This window comes from Struthio camelus, chromosome 27 (assembly GCF_040807025.1).
Source record: "Struthio camelus isolate bStrCam1 chromosome 27, bStrCam1.hap1, whole genome shotgun sequence".
NCBI classification, from domain to species: domain Eukaryota; kingdom Metazoa; phylum Chordata; class Aves; order Struthioniformes; family Struthionidae; genus Struthio; species Struthio camelus.
Genome location: NC_090968.1, coordinates 5,520,528 through 5,542,736, shown reverse-complemented (window position 1 = coordinate 5,542,736; position 22,209 = coordinate 5,520,528). Strand labels below are relative to the sequence as shown.

Genomic DNA, 22,209 nt, shown 5'->3' with positions numbered 1-22,209 from the left:
CCCGCTCGGGGCACCCAGGGGTGCACGGCGGAGGGGAGCCCGCACCTGCGCCTCGGGGGCTCAGCGCCCGGTGGGATGCGCAGGGACAAGGCTGCTGAGGTCTGGGTGCCACCAGGGTGCACGGGACAGCACCCACCGTCACCTCCCATGGCCAGCAGGCACCCAGCGCCCGGGGAGGTGGGGCCAGCAGAGGCAGTTAATGAATAAGCTGCCCCTCACCTCCCCCAGCAGCCCCCTGGCACGAAGGCCAGCCCCGGCGGGCACGCGCCCCAGGGGACCGGAGCTGAGCCGCCGGGAGCCCCTGCCACGTGCCCGCCCGAGCCCCAGCGTTCGGCGGTGCCAAGGGAACAGCTCATCCCCGCTCCAGGCTGCCGCTCGCCCTGCAACCTTGCGCCGGCAGCCAAGGTCGGGCAGTCCCTGGCCCCGGGGCTCGGCCCTTCCCCAGGGCATGGGACGTGTCCTCGCACTGGCCTCACTGTCACCCGGCCCTGCCAGCGCGCGCCTGCTTGCTGCGGCAAAAGCAAGGAGGGCTGGGGAGCAGGAACGGCGAGCGCGGGGCAGCCGGCGGGAGAAGGCAAGCCGGAGGCTGGCACCCTGACCCTCGCTCCCGCCAACGCGGAGCCTCCGCGAGCGCACGGCGAAGCTCATCAGGGGGAGACGAGCGGCCCCGGCTTAGGCAGCCTCCTGCAAGCCCAGCACAGGAAGCACGCGGCACCGGGCTCCTCCGGCTGCCCCCTGGCCGGGGTCCCGGTGCCCTGGCGGGGACGGAGCCCTGCCCCAGGCAGAGCACCCCTGCGCCGCAGCAAGGCCGGGTGCCCTGTGACGCTGCCCCCGGCTCAGCTCCCCACCTGCCGGTGTGGCCCCGCATCCCCTGGGGCCGCCGAGGACCTTCGCAGCGGCGGGGAGAGCTCAGGTCAGCCACATAATTGCGCCGCTGGGGCCCTGCCAGCGGAGGGAGATTACGGCTTTGCTGACTGCAACCTGGCACAGGCCCGCGCGCTGACACAGCTGGGATCAGCGGCTGGCACCGGCAGGGGTGCCGCTGCCCCGGGACTGCGGCAGCCCCGGGGCGGGGGGCTGCCGCCTGCGCCAGCCGGGTGCCCCGCGGGGTAGGGGAGGCTGCAGCATCTCCCAGGGTTTCTCTCGCAGCAGGGACTGCGGTACTTGCCACAAGAGGAGTCGGGCACCAGGAGTGCCCTGCACTCCCCCCAAGCAGCCTGGGACCCCCCTGCCACCAGGCACCTGCTGCCCGGCTCTGCACCACTGCCCAGCACCAGCACCAGCCAGGCTCTGCACCCTGCCGAGGGCAGGGAGGCCAGAGGACAGCCAGCCCCCAGCATCCCGCTCCGGGCTGTATCCTTGGAGGAACTGCACTCCGTAAGCAGCTTTAGCAGGATTACGGGCAACCCCCTGGCCCTTCCCCTGGCCCCACCCAGCCTTCCTTCTCTGCTGCTTTAAGTAATCGTCTCTGAGACAGTTTTACACAGCTAATCCAGCCACCTCCACCTAATCTGCTCCAACACCCCGGCCTGCCCCACAGTGCTCCCCCAGCCCTGGCCCCGGCCCAGGACGGCGGCCCCTGCCTGGGGTGCAGCCCCAGGCTCCGGGGAAGGACTGAAACCCTCTCTGCCCCACAAAGAGCCCCAGAAACACAGAGGAGCCAGGGTTTAAAAATAACCCTGGCCCCAGGGGTGAGGCAGGAAGGATTGGGAGCAAGTGGATTGAAGCCGGAGAGCAGGGCACAGAGGGACAGGAGGGCTCCCAGGGACATGGGGACAGGAGATGTAACACAAGGCAGCATTGTCACCTCAAGCCACCCTGGTCTGCCCCAGGGAGGCTTTGCTGCCCCATGCCCCCACCTGGGCAAAGCAGATGTCCCTGAGGGAGAAGAGCAAAGGGAGCCGGGTGGCACAGGGGAGTCCCAGGAGGGAGAGGGCTGCTGGTCCTGGCCGAGCCACGAGGACAAGCCGGAGGCTGGCAGCCAGGACAGGGACCTCGCTGTCTGCGGCCCTGCCTGGCCCAGGCTGCGTGCCGCTGGCCCGGACGTCCCAGCAGCAGGGGTAGCTGGCTGGGACACGGCTGCTGCTGCCACGCCGTGGGAGCTGCGGTACTGCAGTGAGAGGCTGAGACATGGCCCCGGGCCCCTGTGCCCGTGGCGCCCCCCTCGCCGCAGTCCTCGCGCCCCAGCCCAGACCGGGCACTGCATCCTCCCCCCGCATCCCACCCGCTGCCCCGCTCACCTTCCCTCCACAGGGCCTACGCGCTGGCAAGGGGCACAGCGCTGAAACAACAGGGACAATTCCCATTTCTGAAAGTCTGAAATAAGATTTATTGTCCATGTACAAAACCGTCTGGGAGGGGAAAACATTAGGAGCCGCGTGGTGCCGGGCAGGCCACGGGCAGGCACTGTCGCTCTGCTTTCAAGTAAGGAGGATGTGGGGCAGCCTGCAGCTGCGGGCACGGCCGGCACAGCGCGGGAGGCACCCACGGCTCAGGGTGATTGGCACGGGCCGACTCTTTGGCTTCACAGAGGACAGATGGGACAAGGCACACCTCTCCGGAGGAGAGGGAACATGGGGAGTAAGGCAACGCGGTGGCAGGAGAGCAGGGCCCCAACGGGGCACTGAGCTGAGGACGCAGCATCCCAGCAGAGCCCTTTAGTGTTCACCAGGGCAGAGAGGAGAGCGCGAGGGCCCAGGACCCTGCACGGCATCGCTCCCCACAGGCTCTGCCAGGCAGGGGAAAGGCAGCCTGGTCCCAGGGTGCAGCAGGAGAGACACCGGTGCTGACCTGCAGCAGCGGTGCTCAGGGAGGGGGCACAGCTGAGAACAGATTCAGGGCTGTGTCAGGGTCAGAAGGGTTTGGGACAGACCTGCCCTCCCTCTGCAAAGCAGCTAGACTCAATTAGCAGCCACATAACTCCCCGGGATGTACAGAGCAGCCAGGAAGAGGCAAAGGGCAAACAAGATATTTACAGTGTAAAGCGGCGGGGAACCCCACCCCCGGCCGCCCGGCGTGAGGCATGCGGGAGGGTGCAGCCGCAGGGCCGAGGACACACAAATCATGGCTCCCTCCTTGTGCTGCAGCAGCAAATTCAGGTTAAGACTCCTGGCAAAGGGCTTCCCCAAGGGCACTAACTGTCCTGGTCCTGCTGAGCTGCTTTCCTCCTGATCCGGGCACGCACCAGGCGGGAAGAGCCCTGCATGGGGGGAGAGAGAGGGGCTCACGTCCCACTCGACACCGTGGTGGCCCCACGCCAGCAGTCCAGCACCCCTTGGCCATTATTACCTCTTTGCCCTGCGGCTTCTTCTTCACCACGCGCAGGCTCTGGCTCCTGGAGAGCGGCTTGGGGTCCCTGCCATGGGCTGCAGCCCTGGGAGAGGCTGACCAGCGCTCATCATCCGTGTCGCTCTCGCACTGCCGGCCGGCCGCGGCTGCTCGATAGTCTGAGGGACAGGGGTCACACGACAGCTCCTGACACAGCAGCCCCTGCCCCTATCCCTCTGCATGGGGCCTCGTTCGAGCCTCCTGCTGCCCTGGGCCAGGTCAGAGCCTGCCAGGGACCGGCTACCTGGGAGCATTCCCACCCCAGCCCTTTGTGACTGCCCCTCTCACTCACCCAGCAGCTGCCCCTCGCTCTCTGGCTCCTCTAGGTACAGGGGGTCCCGATAGTGCACGGGGGCCTCGTCCGGGATGGATCGCAGGTCCTGCATGCTGAAACTGCGGAGCCGCCCAGCCAGGGCACCCTGGCTCTGTCCAGAGAGAAGAGACAGTGCAGGAGGCGCAGAAGGACGGAAACAAGCCACAGCGACACCAGGCAGACCCAAGGCACTGGGGTGCCTGCGTGCAGGATCCGGTGCCATCAACCCAGGGCAATGCAGTCCCGCAGGGCAGGGCTCTGCGCCCACACGTGCCTCCCAGGGGTCAGCCAGGACCTGATGCCTGCCCAGCCCTGAGGTTTCCCACGGGCAGCCCCTGGGCAGGTCACCGCTCGCCCGCTGCGTGGGGGCAGAGATGGCAGGGAGCGCACGGGAGGCCAGGCTGGCGCAGCCGGGAGAGCAGGAAAGGCAAGGAGAGGCATGGCCTTGAACGACACAGGGCAGCAATTCCCTACTGGGATCCCTGGGGCTGAAGCACCCACAGAAAACCAGAGCAGCCTCCGCCCCCGCAGCGCACCCAGTCCCGGCTCAGCCCCGCACAGCACGGTACCTTGGCTGCCGCCTGCACTGCAGCTGTGGCTGCTATGTTGAGGCCCCTCTTGCCGAAGCGCACCATGGTCTCATAGCTGCGCTCCTTGGCCTGGATGATGTACGTGTCTATCTCCTGCCGAGACAACCGCCACGGCACTGAGCACACATAGCCTCAGGAAGGAATCCGGCCCCACGACCCACACCCAGCCCTGCCCCACAGCCTCGCAGCTGGCTCGCCCAGCACACTGCTCTGAGCCAGGGAGCCTGCTCGGTGAGCCAAGCTCCTTGCCACCCCCCAGCACTCTGTCCAGGGTGGGCAGGGCCCAGGAGAGCCAGGCAGCCATTACCTGCTCTTTGCGGGACAGCATGGGGTGCACGATTTTGCGGTACAGCAGGCTGGCCCCTCTGGTGTAGGGGGAAAGGAGCCAGACCACAAAAGCCATCTTGATCTCATAGTAGAAGGGAAACCTGCCAGAGAGAGGGAGGACACGGATGAGAAGGTGCCAGGAGGCTCCAAGGGCACCTCCTGCTCCTGCACAGGAGGGATGGTGCCTCTCACCCTAGCATCAAGCCTGGAGACCCCGCAGCCAGCTGTAGGGGCTGGCACAGACCCAGGCACTGAGCAGGCAGTGGGGGGAGCCTGTGCCCTTCTCCTAGCACGCAGAAGGAAGGCAGGCAGCCGCCTCCCCCTCGGCACAGGGGATTCCAGGGTGCAGAGGCTGTTCCAGACCCGCTCCCACCACCCTCTGGAGCACCAGCGCTGCGGTGACCACCCACCAACCTTACCAGGAAATAAATATGTCAGTGAAAGTCTCCGTGGCCATGAAGATTGCAAACACAATCCAGTACATCATCCAGCGGACCTGCAGGGAAGCAGGCAAGCCCGTCACCCCAGGGGCTGGGGCACAGAGCAGGGAAGGAGCAGAGGGCTCCAGCTGCACAGGCACCACGACCCTCATACTCACATATTCCCGGATGTTTTTGGTCTTCACAGCCTTGTAGGAAGCGTAGGCAGGATACAGCATGCCGAAGACCAGCCTGTAACGGAGGGGGGGCGTGAGGCACGCAGGCCACCACATGTAGACCAGTACCAGTAGGGAGTAGCACACCTGCTTGCCCCATCTCCGCAGCTTGGCCTTGACCCCCTCCAGCGCCACGCTGACCAGCGGGTCAGACCCCGGAGTCGCGGGGAGAAGGGACGGCGCCGGCACGGAGCCGCGGCGCAGAGCCGGCCATCGCCCTGCGAGCATGCCGTCACCCTCGCGAGCTCGCCCGGGCGGGCCCAGCTCCACCGGGACCGGCCCAACCTGCCGAAGCAGCAGGGCCAGTGCGGCGGGAGCCACGGCGCAGGCTCAGCTCCCGTTCAGCCGGAGGCAGCACGCAGGCGACAGCCCACCTGCTTGCCAGGAGAGGCTCAGCTCCCTCCGAAGAGGGCATCAGCCCCACAGGCACCATCACTGCCAGAGCAGCGCACTGGCATGACCAAACACAGCTTCCCCTTGCACACAGTGCCCAGCTGTCCCTGAAGCACGTCCCCTCCCTGGGACAGGTGCCACCTGTAAACATGCACCGCGCGGCTGGGCGACTCAGCCGCTCCCGGCCTGGCAGTGGGGCACGTACGGGGAAGTCACCAAACCGCCACACGACCTCGCACAGACAGAAGGGGTTATGCCAGATCCAGGGTCCTCCCGGACCCTGACTTTGCAGGGCACCAGAGGGGCCCACGCTGCTCTCCAAGGCTACGTGCCACCCACCCTGCTGCCCAGCCTGGGGGCTGCAGGGGCTCGCTCTCCCCACGGGGAACTCTTCCGCTGTGCTCAGCCTCCTGCCGCTCAGGCCAGCTGGCCACAGAGCCTGGTGGCCGCAGCTGACCCAGCTCCACTCGCAGAGCTGGGGACTCGCCCCGGGAGCAAACAGTCCTGGACAGTTACAACCACCAGCCAGCAACACCAATGGGCAGAGACCTACCAGGCTCTGCAGGGTCCCCTGGCCAGGCTAGCTCTCCTCCTGGATGGGCAGGCAGCGGAGCCCTAAACCCGAGGGCTCAGGATACTTTTAGGACGCTCTTCCATTTCTAAAAGGTGCCCGGGTTGCCCCCAGGCAAACACAGCCTGGGCCCTCAGCCAGCAGCTCTCTCCACACCAGTTCCTTCCATGCCCAGCTCCAGGCCAGATTAAAGCTGTCCATCCAGAGAGAGGGCGGACAGTTGCTCGAGTCCCCAGGTGACCTCTGCGTGCCATGGTCTGCCCTGGCTGCCGGCAGAGAGCCTGCCCCGACACGCAGGGCCGGGGGCAGCCTCCCGCACGCGCGGCAGAGACAGCGGTGCCCCACGACTCTGTTTGCTTGACTACAGGGCTCTCGTGAGCAATGCAGAGGAAACAAGAGCTTGCTTCCCTCCCCCAAAACAGCACTGCTTGGGGCCATCCCCCACGGACGGGACACCACCCCATCCTGGGCAGCCCTGTGGCCCACATCTCAGTGTGCCGCGGCCCGTTTACCTCTGCACCAGAGGCAGCAGCACACGCCGAAGCGTGCAGCCCCGGGGAGCTGCCGGGAGGCTACGCACCCGGGCTCGCATGGGGCCAGCAGCCGGGCAGCAGCGCTGGACACTCTGCCCCCTGCTCCCGGGGCACCCGCCAGCCGGGAAGAACAGGCATGCTAGCGCCTGCAGACGAGCGGCCAAGGCCTGCCCAGAGCCAAGGGCGGCCAAGGCCTGCCCAGAGCCAAGGGCGGCCATCCTGCCAGGCAAGAGAGGAAGACCACAGCGAGGCAGGAATCCGGCCTTTGTTTTTCAACACAAGGCAGTGTGGGGAACCACGGCCACGTGCCAGCGCAGGTTACTTCTGCCAAGGGTGGCAGAGACCGCGTGGGCCAGCCCCAGCCAGGCTCCCGTGAAAAGCACCATGCAGAAGACACTGCTCAGCTGTCACTTCTAATCTAAATATTTAGCAAAGCAGACAAGATCCAGAGGAAAGAGTTCTTCAAAACACTGGCCTGCCCTTTAGCATCTCCACCGGTGAGTCAGCTCAAACCCCCCGCCCCGGCCGAGCCCCCCGCAGCGTGACAGTCACAAGGCTCTGACAGCCAAGCCAAAGTCCTAGCGGCTACCTGGGCTGGGGCAGGCGGCCCCTCCGCCTCCCTTCCCCCCGCAGCAGGCCGCCTGGCTGCTGGGCCAACAGCTAGAGGAGCGCGGCTTCGGGCTGCCAGGCGTGCCGCCACCAGCTAGACCCCAAGGGCTGCCCGGCAGCCGCGGGAGGCCTCGGGGCCGGGCGGCGGCCAGGGCAGAGCTCCGCCTGCGAGGCCCGGGCAGCCGGCGGCAGCGGGGCTGAAGCGAAGCGCGGCGCCCCAGGCGGGATCCGCCCGCGGGGCCGGGCAGCCGGCGCCGAGGGAGCGGCCTCCCCGCGGGGGCCCGGGGCCAGGCGAGGCTGCGGGGCCGGGGGCTCCGCCGAGGCGGGCGGCCCCGCGCTCCCGGCGCTTGTACGGGCACAGGGCGGCGGGTCCCCTCCCCGGGGCCAGCCCTACTCACACAACCACGCGGCTGAGCATCCAGGACACCATGATGCGGGCGGAGGGGGCTCCCGCCTCGCTGCCGCTGGCGGCTGCCGGAGCCCCCCGCCACCGGGCCGACACGGGCGGCAGGGAGCGCCCGGCACCCCCTCCCCGGCGGAGGGGGAGCAGCACAGCCCCGGCGGCCTCGAGCGCCGGGAAGGCGGGCCGCGGCGGGACAGCCCCGGGGCCGGGCCGGGGCCGCGGCAGCTCGGCAGCGCCGGGACCCCCCGGACCCCCCGCGGCGGCGGCGGCGGCGGCCGGAAGCGAATGTAACAACTTGAATGTTGCAACGTTCCAGCGCCGCCCCGCCACCGCGGGCCGCGCATGCGCGCCAACGGCCCGAGCGGGCCCCACGCCGCCCCTCTTAAAAGGGCCACGCCGGCTCTTAAAAGGGCCGCGCCCCGCCAGCGGGGAGGTGCGCCCGCGCCCCGCGTGCCCGCGGAAATGGTTGCTCGCTCAGCTTAAAAGCAAGCAAGCAAGCGCGCAAGAAAGGTGTGGAAGGATTCAGATGTCCCCCCCCAAGTCATCTGCCTCAGGGACTTCTGTTTCTAATAAAGCACGCTTTGGCGGGTGTTTCCCCGACACTCAGGCCAGGCGCCTGCCCCTGGGCGCGGGCGCGCTGCAGGCGCGCGCGGCTTGCGCACCCTGGCAGGCTAATGGGGTCCGGAGAGCCAGGCCTGGCCTGCGGGGATCCCAGGACTCTGGCGGCTGGGGCCGCAGGGGAGGCTGTTGCCGGATCACGTCAGCGAAGTCAGGCTGGGAGCAGATGTGGCCGTGCAGGCACCGCCCTGACATGCCGATTCGGTGTAGTTTAACCTCAGCTGCCTCCATATCAGGTGCCAGTGAAATCCACTCCCTGGTGCTCCGCAGCTCGGCTTGCACGTGCGTTCAACCTTAAGCAACGCCTCAAGTGTGTTGCAGGGCCAGGGCTCTGGGGCAGGCGCAGATCATTGCAAGATGCTCCGGGGAAAACAGAAGCTCTTCCCCCTCTTTGTGACTGGAGCAGGACTCTGGGTCCTCGTCATTGAACCTGGCATCACTGCCTTGCACCACCTTCCCCTCGGCCCTGCGTCGCCAGCTGCGACCCGGGGTGCCTGGGCCACCCCAACCCCTCTTCCTGGCTGCTCTGAGGTCCCGGGACACCTCTCCAGCTGCTCTCCCACGCTTCTCTGCCTGCCTCCCTCCCTGCTTTAAAATCTTCCTGCTCCTGGCAGGGAAACTGAGGTAGAGAAGTGGGGCAATGCCCTGCTATGGCACCTGGACTAGCTGCTCTTCCCTGCCTTGCACTGAGGGAGGGCAGGGTCAGATCCAGCAGCAGGGGCTGCCCCTGGGAAGGGATGGCGCTCAGGCCCTGCAACCACCCAGGACAACCCGCTTGGCAAAGGCCCGCTACGCCCTGGGGTGCGAGTTACCTTTGAGAGGCTTGCTATTTGTGTGCTTAATTGGTGGTTTTTCACATGCATATTTATATCCCTGTGGGACATGGAAATCGCTCCCCGGAAAACCTGCCGGATGGCTGAACAGCAGGGAGCTGCAGCCCAGGACAGGCAGCAACCTTGCCCGGCACCAGCGAGACCTCCCGGCTTTCCCCTCGGACGCCTGCTGCTGCTCCCACGCGCCCCGCGGCACCCCGAAGCCGCCTTGCCCAGCACCTTGCCCAGCCTGGCTGGCGGCGCGGGCTCCTTCCCCAGGACGCCGAGCAGCCACGGCACCGCTCCGGGGGCGTCTCGCCGGTGGCTCCGCCACGCGCGGGCGAGAGCGGCGCGCCCTTGGTGTAAGGCAAGGGCGTAGAGCAGCTCAGCCCTGGCGCCTGCCAGGCGCGGTGGTTCCCCGGGGGCCAGCACTGCTCCCTGACCCCCCAGCCCCTGTCTCCCATCCTACCTCCCGTCCCCCAGCCCCGTCTGGCTCCAGCCCCCTGTGCAAGGCCTGGAGGACCCTAAAACAGGAGTGCGTCCCCTCCCGGGCTCAGCTGGGCTCGGGGAAGCTGGGCTCTCAGACCGAGATGCCCAGGCAGGGGGATGCCAGCCTCACACTGGGCTCAGCCCCGGGGCCGGGGGCTCTCGGAGGCAGGTTTTTGCCCCAGGCAGAGGCACTGCCTGGCCCCTTGCATGGCAGCTGGTGGCAGACGCAGCAGGGGGTCACAAAGTGTTTATTGTGGGGAGCGTTTCTGCAGAACACGTACACCTCGGGTGCGGTGGGTGTGCAAACTCCTGCCCTGGGGGGCAGCAGGGCAGGGGGGAGCTGCTGCACATGCAGAGAGAGGGGCTAGGAGCAGGGCAGGTGGGCCGAGCACTGTTCCTGCAGATGGGGACACTGCCTGGGAGCATCCACGGCCTCGGAGCATCTCATGTGCCTGGGAGCATCCCACCAGCCTGGGAGCATCCCGCCAGCCTGGGAGCATCCCACCAGCCTGGGAGCATCCCACCAGCCTGGGAGCATCCCGCTGGCCTCAGAGCATCCTGCCAGCCTTGGAGCATCCCACCAGCCTGGGAGCATCCCGCTGACCTCGGAGCATCCCACCAGCCTGGGAGCATCCTGCCAGCCTGGGAGCATCCCGCCAGCCTGGGAGCATCCCACCAGCCTGGGAGCATCCTGCCACCTTGGGAGGATCCTACCAGCCTGGGAGTATCCCGCTGGCCTCAGAGCATCCTGCCAGCCTTGGAGCATCCCACCAGCCTGGGAACATCCCGCTGGCCTTGGCACCTGGCCCCTCGCTCCACAGCCGTGCCCCCAGACCCGCCACAGCAGCCTGCTGCAAGCCTCCAGCTCATGCCCGGGGCCCGGGCAGTCAGATCTGTGGGCCCCCACTCCTCCTGCTGGCCCTGCCAGCACCACTGTGCCCTGAGGGCACTGAGGTGCAGAGCGAGGGCTGTCCCGGCCCCATCCTCCAGCCAGCTGGCTTGTGTCCCACGGGCTCCTGGGTGGGGTGGACATGGGGGAAGTGAATGGGGGACCACAGGATTGTCCTCTCTCCTGGGGAAACTGAGACCCGTGGCTCCCCCCCTCCCAGAGCAAGGCATGGAGGCTCGGCTCTGTCCCACGGTGACTTAGAGGGGCAGGCAGTTTAGGAGGGTGACTACAGGGGCTGGGAGCGGTGTAGGAGCAGGTGGCACGGGTGCTCATGCTGGCTGTGGTCACTGGGCAGAGCCCGTGGCAGGCAGGGAGGAAGGGGCTGGTGGGTGCATATGCAACCTCGGGCCCCGCGCGGCCGCAGGGCCGGGCAGGGGAGGCAGCGGGCAGCCCCGCCACGGGTGGCAGCAGGTCTCGCTGGAAGAAGGGGCCAGGACTGGCACCCCCCTGAGAGTCAGCAGAGAGCCCTGGCGGGGCAGCGTGGGGCCCCCCGGTCTGCCTTCCCTCTACAGGCTGAGGTCCACCACCACGTGCCGGTAGACCAGCGTGTTGGCCTTGAAGCTGGGAGCCAGCAGGAGCTGCACGTCAGCGGCGGGCACATAGCGGAAAGCCCGGGGCGCCTGCACCGACAGCTCCTGAAACTTGACGAACTTCTGCTTCTCCTCTTCCCACAGGTAGACGTGGGTGAAGGAGAAGTCACTGCCCAGAGCCATGTACTGGCGCTGCTCCACGGAGAAGGGCTGCATCACCATGGAGCCGCGGGAGGGGAGCGTCTGGAGCTCGATGAAGCGCGGCCCTTCCCAGCGCACCACCTTGGAGTCGCCGATGTAGCGGCTGAGGCAGAGGAAATGGTCCCTCTTGACGTTGAAGTGCTTGACCATCTGGACGTCCAGCATCTCGCCCACCTCGCCCTGGGGGGTGAACTGCTTCTGCGAGCGGTTCCACTGGTAGATGACGGGCGCTTGGGAGCTGCTGGAGATGATGAGCCGAGGCTTGCCCTCGTTCTCCACGTACTCCACGTCGGTGTCGCGGTGCCAGGCGTGGAGGGCCTGGTGGGAGTAGAAGCCGTTCTGGCTGAGGCGGTAGAGGCTGGTGGAGCCCGCCTTGGAGCTGTCTGCGATGACGAAGTACCAGTCGCCCTCGATCTGGAAGGCCTCAATGTCGTTGGGCTTGCGGGTCTTCTGGCTGTCAATGTCCTGGATCTTGATGAACTTGTCCACGGTGGTGTCCCAGCGGTAGATGTAGGAGCCCCCAAAGAGCTGCGCCACCACCACGTACAGCTGGCCCTGGGCCACGATGGGCTTGCAGTGCACCGCCGAGTGAGCTGCGAGGCGGGGGGACGTCACGCGCGGGGACATGCCCTTCCCGAAACGCTGCAGAAGGGGACCCGCGCCTGCAGAGCGCCGCCTGGGAAGGGAGCTCCCGGCAAGCCCCCGCCGCCTTACCGGGGATGCGGTCGAAGTCGCGCAGCTTGCGCTCCACGTAGTCCCACTTGAGGACGGCGCAGCTGCTGGCACTGGGCTGCGCCAGGGCCAGGTAGAGGTCGCTGGCGTAGGTGAAGGGCTCAGCCGACACCGACTGGAAGGGCAGCACCTGGTGCACCACGAAGTCTGGGGAGAGAGGCGGGTGTGAGGTCCCGGGCGCGCCGGGCGCTGGCGTCGCGCCGACCCGCGGCCCCGTACCCGTGGTGATGCACTCGAAGTCGCTGAGCTCCAGGTCGCGGATCCGCTGGCCCTGGTGCTGCCCGGGGCTGCTGCAGAAGACGGCGGGGACCGTGGTGTTGGTGCTCTCCATCCACTCCACCAGCCACTTGATCTTGCAGTCGCAGGCCAGCGCGTTGCCCCGGAGGTCCCTGGCAGGGCGCACGCGAGATGGCACGGCGTCAGCCCTGGCCCCACGCAGCACCCCGGAGCAGCCCCGAGCGAGCAGAGCGGCATGCCTGAGCCCCGCGCTGGGCCGTTCGGGGACCCCCGAGCCGGGGCTGAGCCGCGGGGGAGAGGAAAGCGTGGGCTGGTGGCCGCCAGCCCGGGGAGGGGAGCGCGGGGCCCAGCCCAGCCCAGCGCAGCCCAGCCACGAGGGCTTCGTGCCCCTTTGCCCTCCCAGCCGGTGCCCAAGCCATGCCCGGGGCCGGCCCTGGTGCCGTCGCAGGGGCCGGGCTCGGGGGCCTTACAGGTCGCTCAGGATGTCCAGCGGCTTGAAGAGGTCCCGGGGCAGTGTCTGCAAGTTGTTGTTGGCCAGAGACCTAGGGGAGACGAGAGGGGCTGTGGGGGGGAGCCACCCCGGCTGCAACAGGGATGGGGATGTACCTGCAAAGCGGGGCCGGGACAGGCAGAGCCATCCCCGGGTCGGTGGGGGAGCGCGGGACCCCCCTACTCACAGGTGGGTCAGGGACTTGAGCCCGCGGAAGGTGCCCTTGGCCAGCGCCTGGATGTCGTTGTTCTCGATGAACCTGGGGGCAGGAGGAGAGGCTAGCACGGGTGCCCCCAGGGTGCCATGGGGCCGAGCAGCCCCACCGGGCGCTGGCGCCCGCCCCTGCGTCAGCCCCGGCCCCCGAAGCGGCGAGGGCAGCCGGCCACGCACAGGTACTGCAGGTGCGAGAGCCCGGCAAAGGCGTTGTCCCCGATGAGCGTGAGCTTGTTGGAGTTCAGCAGGCTGCAAAGAGAAGGGGGGAGCCATCAGCACCGCGGCTGGCCGGGGTGCAAGGGGCGCGGGGCACCCTGGGGACACCCACGCCGGCGGCCGCGCCGAGACGTACAGGAACTGCAGCGAGGGGATGTGAGCGAAGGCCGCCTCGCGGATCTCCGTGAAGGCTGCGTTCACCATGGTCCTGCGGGCGAGACGAGACCTCAGGGGCACGGGGCCAGGGAGAGGCCGCTGTGCCCGTCACGCCGTCGCCGTGGCTCGCTGCCGTGCTGGCCGCTGGAGCGCCATGCAGGGCAGGACACAGTGTGCAGCCCGGGGAAGAAGGGCTCCGCTCCATGCCTGCCCGAGCGATCCTGCGTGCTGGCACGGGCATGGCGGGGATGAGGCGTTTGGCCCCGCAGCAGGCCACCGGGGCCGGCACAGGGACCTGCACACGCCCCACGTGTGCCCAATACTGCGGCAGCGCTGCTAAAACCCCCAGGCAGCAGGTGCCCACCCAGCCCGAGCACACGCATGTCGGGGAGCACACGCATCCTGGGCCGCAGCCCGAGTGCACACGCGTGCACGCACACGTGTACGCCCGGGCGCATGCACACATGCCTGCACACACACACGTGCACACACACACATGCACATGTACACATCCTTACTCCACTGTGCCGCCATGTCCCAGGGACCATGCATGGGTGCCCACGAGCCTTGTCCCCTTGGGGGACCAGTCCCCAAGGTCACTGCAGCCGGGTGGTGTGGCGGGAGCAGGCTGCAGCCCTGCTCCATCCATCGCTGATGGATGGTTGCAGGAGGAAGGAGACCTGCCACGGCTGCAGGACAGCTGGACAGTGGGGAAGAGCCCGGACAGACCTCTGCTCCCCACAGCAGCCTCCATGTGCTGCCCGCACCCCACGGCACCCAGCGTGTGTCCCCAATGGGGCACAAAGGATCAGGCTGGCCCTGCCACCCCAGGGCAGCCTGCAAGCCCTGCACCCCCGCAGCCGGGGGACACAACCTGCCCCCCGGCCCCAGCCCTGTCCCTGTCCCACCGGGGTACTCACAGCGAGATGACCTCGGGGGGCAGGTTTCTGGGGATGGCCTTGGAGTCCACGCAGAAGGCTGTGTCACGGGTGCAGGAACAGCTTGAGGGACAGGGGGGCGGCCGGGGGGGCCGCCGGCCACCCGCAGGCAGCCAGAGGCAGGCCAAGACCAGCAGCAGGAGGAAAGCAGAGCCTTGGCCCCTGGGTGCCCTTGCCCCCCGGCGCAGCCCCATCGCACTGGCCGAGCCCTCCTCTGTCCTCCTCTCCGCCCAGCAGATCGTGCTGTGCAATCCTGCCCCGCAGCCCAGCAGCCGCAGTGAAGCCCCTTCCTCTCCCCTTTCCCTGGGGCCGTTAATGTTCAGGGGAAGCGATGGTGGTGGCGGAGGCTGCCGGCGTCCGACCCGCTGCTCTGCAGAGCACCATGCTGCTGTGCTGCGGGGAGGAGGGACAGAGGGAGGGAGGGAGGGATGCGGCTGAGTGACAGCGCGGGCATCCGTGCCTGGGCCTGGGGGACGCGTGTCCGCCAGCATGCAGGCATGCGAGCGGAGGGTAGGGGGGGTGCTGAGGGGCGGCCGCGGGCCGTGGGGTGGGCGCTGGGGCTGGGGGGCTTGGGCAGGGGCCGGCCGGCGCATGGGCATGCCCCGGGTTTTGCGGGGGTGATGACACCCTGGCTGTCCTGCCCTGGCTTTGCAGCGTGCTGGCACGGCGCTGCTCGCAGCGCTGAGCTCATCGCTGCCGGGTGGCGGGAGGCGCTGGGCACCCGGCCCCGTCCCAGGCACCGTGCTCCCGGCCAACAATGCGCCCAGCCAGCTCCGCAGAGCCCGTCCTCCGGCCCGCGCCCGGGGGGGCCTCCAGCTGCCTAGGGTGCCGGCTCCGCGGCGCAAGGGAGGAAGGAGCTCCGGGAGCTGACGGCGGCAGGACTGGCCCCGGGGTTAGGGGTGCATGTCTCCACGGCGGTCCAGCCCCAGCCTCGGCTCCGAAGCGGCAACAATGCTGTTCCCGGTTGCTCTCCCCGGCGCGGCGACGCGTGCGGCTGGTCCTCGCCCCCCGCAGCCCTGTGCGGAGGGGCTGGCTCTGATGGTGCGAAGCAGCGGCCGGGCGCCAGGGGACGGAGGCAGCCTAGCGTGGTGGGGCGGAGGGCAGCGCTCTGCCTCCCCACTGTTTGCCTTGGCCACCACCCGGCTGACGGAGTGCTTGGAGAAGGGCTCTTGGAGGCTTTCGTCCCCCACCCGGCTCTTGGCCGGACTCAGCAAACAGAGCACAAGTGGCACCTTGGCAGCCGGGGCTTCTCGAGCCTCCTCCCAGCTCTGCTGCCCCTATAAATCCGTTGGCTCTGGCTGGCGGAGCGACAAGACCTGCGAGTGAGGACGAGATGGACGGCAGCTCCAAAGAGGCACTGATGGAGGAGGCCCCTCCGGTAAGAAGCATCCGTGCCCCAGTCCGGGGAGCCGGTGCGGCGCTGAGCCCAGGCTCGGGGCTGCTTCCTCCGGTCACACATCCACCCTGGACCCACGGCTCACACCAGGGCTGCCCTGTCTCCCCAGAGGTACACGGCGTCCCCCCGCCTGCCCTGCATCCCCCACCAGCTCAAGTGCCTCCTCATCATCGTGGTGGTGGTCGTGCTCCTCGTGGTGGTCGTGGTGGGCTTCCTCCTGCTGGGGCTGCACATCACCGAGACGCACGCCGAAACGGTGAGGGTCTGCCGGGCGGGCTGTGCCGCCGGGCACACGGCACTGCCGGGAGTGGAGGAGACGAGCCAAAGCTCGGCCGGGCGCAGGGACGGTTGGTGGCACTGCCATCGGCTGCAGGCTCTTTGCAGGGACGGGGTTTAGACCCAGCACGGCTGTTGCACCAGGTGCTTTCGCAGCGACGCCGTGTGCACCAGGCTCGGAGGAGCTCCCTTCCCTGCCTGCGACGTGCTCTCCCGGCTGAGCCTCCCTTCGCTCCGCAGGTTTTGCGAATGACCATCCATGGCCTGGACGGCGAGGGGTCCCCCCAGCAGCTCGCCATGAGCAAGAAAGAAAGGACCGGGACGTTCGCCGTGAAGGACGGGCTGAACTCCTCCGCCATGGTCGTCTACGACTACAGCAAGGTGCGCGGCGAGGAGAGCTCGGTGGTGTGACGGGACAGGGTGTCCGGGGAGAGCTGTGCGACACGATGGGGTGGGACAGGAAAGGATGGGGCGGGTGACTGTGGCGGGCCGGGGCTGCTGCCCTGGGGCCAAGCCAACGCGGGTCTGTCTTCAAACAGCTGCTGATCAGCTACAGATCCTGGCTGCACCAAGCCTGCTACGTCACCCGCATGGACAAGGACAACATCCAGGGGCTGGACGCCGTCACCGCGGCCTTCCGGCGTCGGCAGGTGAGCGCTCAGCTGCGGTTACCCGACCAAAACTGAACCAGCTCAGCCGAGCCCGGCAGACACCGGCATCCTCCACAGAGGATGCACCACCCGGGGCAGTTGGTCCCGAGGACGCAGCGACAGGGCAGAGCAGGGAGCACAGCCGAGCTGCAGGCGCCGCCGCTCGCGGCCGACGGTGGGAGAGCTTGGGCTGACAGCTGAATTGGCCGCAGGCATCACACGGGCGCTGCAGGCAGCCGAGCGCATCCTCCGGCCGCCCTGGCGCGGGCGGGCGAGACCTCGCCCCGGTGCCATCAGGACACAAGGGCGGGGCAGGCTCAGCACGATGGGGCGAGGGGGGACCCCTCCTGCGCCCGGGGTGACGTGGCAGCAGTGCCGGCCTTGCAGCAGCGCTGCCGGTGGGCGAGCGTGGCAGCCCCGGTTTCTCTCTCCCGCAGGCTGAAAGGAAGGAGGCCGGGGCCGTCGCCGTGCCCCTTGCCGATCGCTCTGTCCTGGGCACCACCGTCAACATCCTCTGCAGCACCGTCCCTGTCTACTGGGCCTAGCCCAGGTGGGTGGGCGAGCAGCGAGGGCTGCACGCGAGCTGGGTCTCTTCGCCCGCTGGAGACCCCTCCCTCGCCCTTGGGTCTCTCTGGCTGCCCCTTGCAGACGCTGCCGGCACGCCGAGCCCCTTCCCATGTCCCCAGCCAGCGGCGATTGGCACCACGGGGCCCCAGGGATCGACCTGGGCCCTTCTCCCCGCTGCCAAGGGGACGAGACGGACAGACCCGCTGCCCTGGCCGGGGGTGTCTTTGGTGCCGACACATCCGCGGCGGGTGTTCCCCATGCCCTGCGCTTTGCCTTCCAGGTGGGACGCCGGCAAGACACCCACCGGGCTTCTCTCCTGCTCCACGCCCCGTCCTGCGTGCGGCAGTGGCGGCGCAGCTGGCTCTGCCGCCGAGGCGCTCGCCCGGCCGCGCTTCGGCACCGCGGGGTTTCCGGCGGCGCTTGCAATAAACAAGCGGGTTTTGCTTTGAGTTGCACACTTCTGTCTGCAGAGTAAAGTCTCTCCCCCGGCCTCCGAGTGCGGCTCTCTTCCTTCCCCGCTTGCCCCGAACCTGTCCCGCCGCCATGCTGCACCGGGGTCCGGGGCAGGCAGGTGCACCCAGGGGGTGCAGGGAGACCAGGAGCAGCCCTTGACATCTCCCAGGCTGCGCACAGGCTGCGCGTCCAGCCAGAGCTGGCACCCGCGCCGGGCCCCGGGCCGCCCTCCTGGAGAGCGTCCCGGCCCTCTCGGCCCGTCCGCCCTCCTCGTGCAGGCGGCGTGGCGTGACCGCGGGGCCAGGGGCTGCGGGCTGCACCCATGGGGTGGCTCCCCCGGCAGCTCAGCTCTCCCTGGCCCTCGAGCGCCAGCCCGGAGCGGCCGGCTGCACTGCCATCCGTGGGGTGCACCTCCCAGCGCTGCACCGGGAAACTGGGACTCAAAGGGGCTGGAAGGGGAAAAAAGACCCTGCGAGGAGAAACGATGCAGGGTGCGTGCCAGAGGCCCCCCGCAGCGCGGTGGCACCTTTCCGCAGGTGGCCACCACCGCAGGCTGGGGACCAGCCCGGCCAGGAGGGTCACGGAGCCCGTGGGGCTGGCGCTTGGGTGGGGAAACACGTGCCCCACACATAAACATGGGTCAGGGCCCTCTGCTCCTCGAAATTCCCGCTCCCGTGGCCTCCCTTGCACCCGGTGCTGGAGAGCAAGCCGCCGGGAGCCCCTCGAGGGGCTCCTGTGCTCCTCGGCACCCCGGGAAAGGAGGCAGTGTGCGCACACACACACGCACACATGCACATGCACACCGAGCCGCCTGGGCTGCCTCTGGCTGGAAGGATCCTGTCCGAAGCAGGCGCTTGGCCCTGAGGCAGAGGAGGTGCCGGTTCAGCCCCCCGAGCGCTGCCGGCGGGAGGCCGCACCGAGCCCCGGGCGGGTAGCAGCCCGCGGGATGCCCGGGGACCCTGTGAGCTGCGCGTCCCGGCTGCCCGGGCGACGCGCCAGAGAGGCGACCCCGGGCCCCCCTCGTTCCCCGACACGGATGCAGCCTGTAGGCGCCCCCGCAGCAGCGTGTCCGGCACCCTCGGCCTGGCAGGGCTTCGGGGACACAGCCCCCGCTCCTGCCCCAGCCTCGCGCTTCGTGGGAAACCTTTGATGTCTGCTTTGCGCTTTGCCCATCTCGAGCACCCACAGGTGCCGGAGCCGGCGCAGGGACGCGGGCAGGGAGCCAGCGGCGCCCATCGCCGGATACTCCACGCTGGAGGGCAGCGCTAAGCCCCTCAGGAGGGTTTACTTTGGCCTCGAGACCCCGCTCCCGAGGAGCAGAGAGGCCTCTGTGCCTGGGGACAAGTGTCCTCAGACCCTCTTGACCAGCAGGTTCCCAGCAGAAACCAGCTCCAGGAAAGGCTGTCAGCAAACAGAAGTGAAGTGAATTGCACACCTCGCCCCCGGCCACCAAGCCATTCACACAGGCCGCCCTCTTCTCCACCCCCCAGCGCCCCTGTATAAAGCCCTCGGTCCCGGACGCTGCCGAGGCAGCTTGGGCCAGGAGGAGGAGGAGGAGGTGGTGGCGGCAGCGGTGGTGGCGGCGGTGACCCGCGGCAGCGGTGGCAGCATGGAGAGCAGCATGAAGCCAGTTGTGGTTGAAGAGCCGCTGGTGAGTCCCTGCAACCCGCAGCAGGGTGGCACGGGACACACTCAGGGCGTCCCTGTCCCCAGCGCGCCCAGCAGAGCCACTCGGCACCGAGGGGTTTTCCAGCTTGCTCCCTTCAGGCACGAGTTGCTAGAGGGGTCCCTGGAGGGGTCGGGCTGCTGTAGGCCTGGGCCCCACAGTGACTGGGTCCCCTTCCCAGGGGCTCCCAGCACCCACTGATGATCTCAGGCCCCCCAGCGAGGTGCTGGTGTGTGCGTGATGGAGCAGGACCCTGCAGGGTGCTGGCATCTAAGACGGTGCATTGCCAAACCTCAGGGGATAATGGGACGGGAGCTGCCCCCAAAGCAAGCCCCATCCTAGCCTCTGCCCCATCTCCGGGCTGCCCGTCTCCTTACCTGCCACTGACCCCGGCGCTCTGCTTCTGCTGTGTCCCCAGGAGGCGGAGATGCGCTGCTGCTCCCTGGCGTGCTGCAAGCTCTGCTGCACCGCCTGCTGCCCCAAGTGCGTGCGGCGGTGCGGCGGCTGCGGCGGCTGCGGCTGCCACCCCAGCTGCGCCTGCCTCAAGGGCTGCCTCTGCTTCGTGCCTCGCCTGCTCTGCTACCTGCCCCGCAAGCTCCTCAGCTGCCACCACCTCAAGTGCCTCCTCATCGTGGTGGTGGTGGTGGTGCTGCTGGTCGTCATCATCGCGGGCGCCCTGCTGATGTGGCTGCAGGTGGCACAGCAGCGCGCCGACGCCGTAAGTACGGCCCCGCGGCCCCGGGGGTGCACGCCGCGGCACGGCGGTGAACCCCTTGCGTGTGTCCCAGGGCCTGCAGACGACCGTGGAGGGGCTGGAGAGAGGAGAGGCCTGGCCATGGCTTCCCGCAGGCTGGGAAGAGGAGGCAGCGACTTTCTGTGTAGACGGAGGAGCTGGAAACCCAGCCACGGTCGTCTACGACTACAAGAACGTGAGCAGGGAGGGACCTCGCCGGCGGGGCCGGGCCGGGCTGCAGCCCCCGGGCTGCGTCCAGGCGGGGAGGGTGGAGAAGGGGCGGTGAGGACCGGCGCGTGGGAAGGATGTGGCAAGGAACCAAGCCAACACGGGTCTGTCTGCAAACAGCTGCTGATCAGCTACAGATCCTGGCTGCACCACGCCTGCTACGTCACCCGCATGGACAAGGACAACATCCAGGGGCTGGACGCCGTCACCGCGGCCTTCCGGCGTCGGCAGGTGAGCGCCGGGCAGCGTCGCTCGGCACGCATGGGGCTGGGCACTGGAGACGGCATGGCACAAATGGGCCTCGGAGACCGGCAGCGCGGCCCCGGGTGCCTTTCCTTGTGCGAAAGCCCTGCCAGCTCAGGAGCAGTGGGGTGCACCCACTCGCATCTCCGCGCTTCCGGGGGTGGCACGTCATGTTTCTCTGCATCTCCCCGCCAGGCTGAGGAGAGGCTCCCCGTGCCCCTGGCCGATCGCTCCCTCCTGAGCACCACGGCAAACATCCTCTGCAGCGTCATCCCCGTCTACTGGGCCTAGCCTGGCTGGGTGAGTGTCCCCCATCCTGTGCCAAGGCCACCCGGAGCAAACGGGTCCCGCTGCCCGGAGCAGCTGGCTCAGGGGGTGGGCAGGGGGCTTGCAACGAGGAGGGCACCCGCACCCACCCAGTGGGAGCACGGGACCTGGCGCGAGCTGGCAGGAGCCAGCAGCACAGCCGTGCGCGGCAGGACGTTCCCCCCCGGACCGGGGCACTCTTGCAGCCCTGGGTTTGCATTGCAGCATCCCCGACGGACACGGCCCCGTCGCGCCCCCTCCATCCCTCCTCCACGCCGCCCCAGCAGGACGGGAGCCGCACCGGCAGCAGCAACGCCGGGGACGCGCTGCGCTCTGCGGCTAGGCAGGGGCCCGCGAGCTCGGCGGCGGGGCTGGAAGGTGTGCGGGGGGCTCGGCGACCCTGCAAGGCCCTGCTGCGAATCCCTGCTGTAAACACGCTTCTTGGGCGACGGTCGAGGCGGTGGGCGTTTGCTTGGGCGACTGCTTTGCGCTGCTGACGCCTAGCCGCAGGCTGTGCCGGGGGACAGCTGGTTTGTCACTTAGTCTTCTCAGCTTTGCCAAATCCAAGTGCAAAAATAAGCTTTAAAAAAATGACATTTAAAGAAACAAGATTCTCTGTTCTACTTCTTTACTCTCTGCTTGCCCAGCTCCTTGCAATTTAGGGCGTCTTTTGCCTTAAAAGTATATCTAAGGGCTTTTGGCATCATTTAAGTGGGAGCTGAAATTCTGCTGCAGCTGCAGGGGCTGGGGGGTCTCGCCCGGGTGTCACGGCTCTTGGCGCCCACTAGAGCATCGCTCGGTCCCAGCCCCAGCCCCTGGGACACAGGAGAGGGACCCACCTGAGCCGCCTCCTCCTCTCGCCAGCCCCAGCACTGCCGGAGCCAAAGCCGTCCTGAAAAATGTATCTGTCCTCTCCCGCCCCTGCAGAACCGAATAAAGGATCAGTGGAAGAATTAGGTCTTGGAGCTATTCCTGGTGGCAGCCCGTGCCGAAGGCGGTCACGGCCACCACGTGCTTCCCAAGCCAGCGGAGGAGCCAGGTCTGCACCTTGGGCGCAAGGCTGCAGGGGGGGAGCCCAGGCGTCCTGCTGCCTCCCCCCTGCCTCTCGTGGAGATCCAGTCCTCCGCGCGCCCCAGTGCGTCCCCTCGGCTCTGCCCCGGAGAGGGTCGCGTGGGGCAGGGAGGGAAGCTCCTGTTCCTGCAGCTGGAGGAGCTGGGGTAGAGGGTGGGAGAGGGGAGCATGGCGGCCGGAGGCCCCAGCACCCAGAGCCCGCCAGCGCCGCAGCTGCGGTCCCACGCCGCCCGCCCGAGCATCCCGCCTCCGCCACGTGCCGGCTCCGGCGCCCGCTCCCTGCTCTGCACCGGAGCCAGGGAAACCGCCTGCCAGCAG

At 68.4% G+C, this 22,209-nt stretch overlaps 3 protein-coding genes across 4 annotated transcripts; 1 reads left to right on the top strand and 2 right to left on the bottom strand.

The window, feature by feature from the left end:
• Positions 1–2,298: 2,298 nt before the first annotated feature.
• REEP4 (receptor accessory protein 4) lies at positions 2,299–7,901 on the bottom strand. Of its 2 annotated transcripts, XM_068920778.1 has the most exons (8): positions 7,717–7,901; positions 5,156–5,228; positions 4,977–5,053; positions 4,538–4,658; positions 4,210–4,323; positions 3,620–3,752; positions 3,289–3,446; positions 2,300–3,199 (listed from the first exon to the last, which is right to left on the bottom strand). In XM_068920778.1, exons 1-8 carry the CDS (start codon positions 7,746–7,748, stop codon positions 3,134–3,136), a joined length of 774 nt encoding a protein of 257 aa, XP_068776879.1. In that variant the 5' UTR covers positions 7,749–7,901; the 3' UTR covers positions 2,300–3,133. The 2 variants fall into 2 exon arrangements, with proteins under 2 accessions (XP_068776878.1, XP_068776879.1); XM_068920777.1 differs by lacking the exon at positions 7,717–7,901 and having other exon boundaries at positions 2,299–3,199; positions 5,156–7,451.
• Positions 7,902–9,872: 1,971 nt separating this feature from the next.
• Positions 9,873–14,770, bottom strand: LGI3 (leucine rich repeat LGI family member 3). Its single transcript, XM_068920843.1, has 8 exons — positions 14,285–14,770; positions 13,345–13,416; positions 13,170–13,241; positions 12,967–13,038; positions 12,760–12,831; positions 12,272–12,441; positions 12,035–12,199; positions 9,873–11,913 (listed from the first exon to the last, which is right to left on the bottom strand). Exons 1-8 carry the CDS (start codon positions 14,494–14,496, stop codon positions 11,096–11,098), a joined length of 1,653 nt encoding a protein of 550 aa, XP_068776944.1. The 5' UTR covers positions 14,497–14,770; the 3' UTR covers positions 9,873–11,095.
• Positions 14,771–14,846: 76 nt separating this feature from the next.
• Positions 14,847–21,761, top strand: SFTPC (surfactant protein C). The gene is made up of 11 exons (XM_068920531.1): positions 14,847–15,680; positions 15,808–15,954; positions 16,215–16,355; positions 16,514–16,624; positions 17,062–17,168; positions 19,178–19,295; positions 19,729–20,028; positions 20,099–20,239; positions 20,392–20,502; positions 20,710–20,814; positions 21,046–21,761. The coding sequence occupies exons 1-10, from the start codon at positions 15,636–15,638 to the stop codon at positions 20,803–20,805; spliced, it is 1,317 nt and encodes a 438-aa protein (XP_068776632.1). The 5' UTR covers positions 14,847–15,635; the 3' UTR covers positions 20,806–20,814; positions 21,046–21,761.
• The last annotated feature ends 448 nt before the right edge of the window (positions 21,762–22,209 follow it).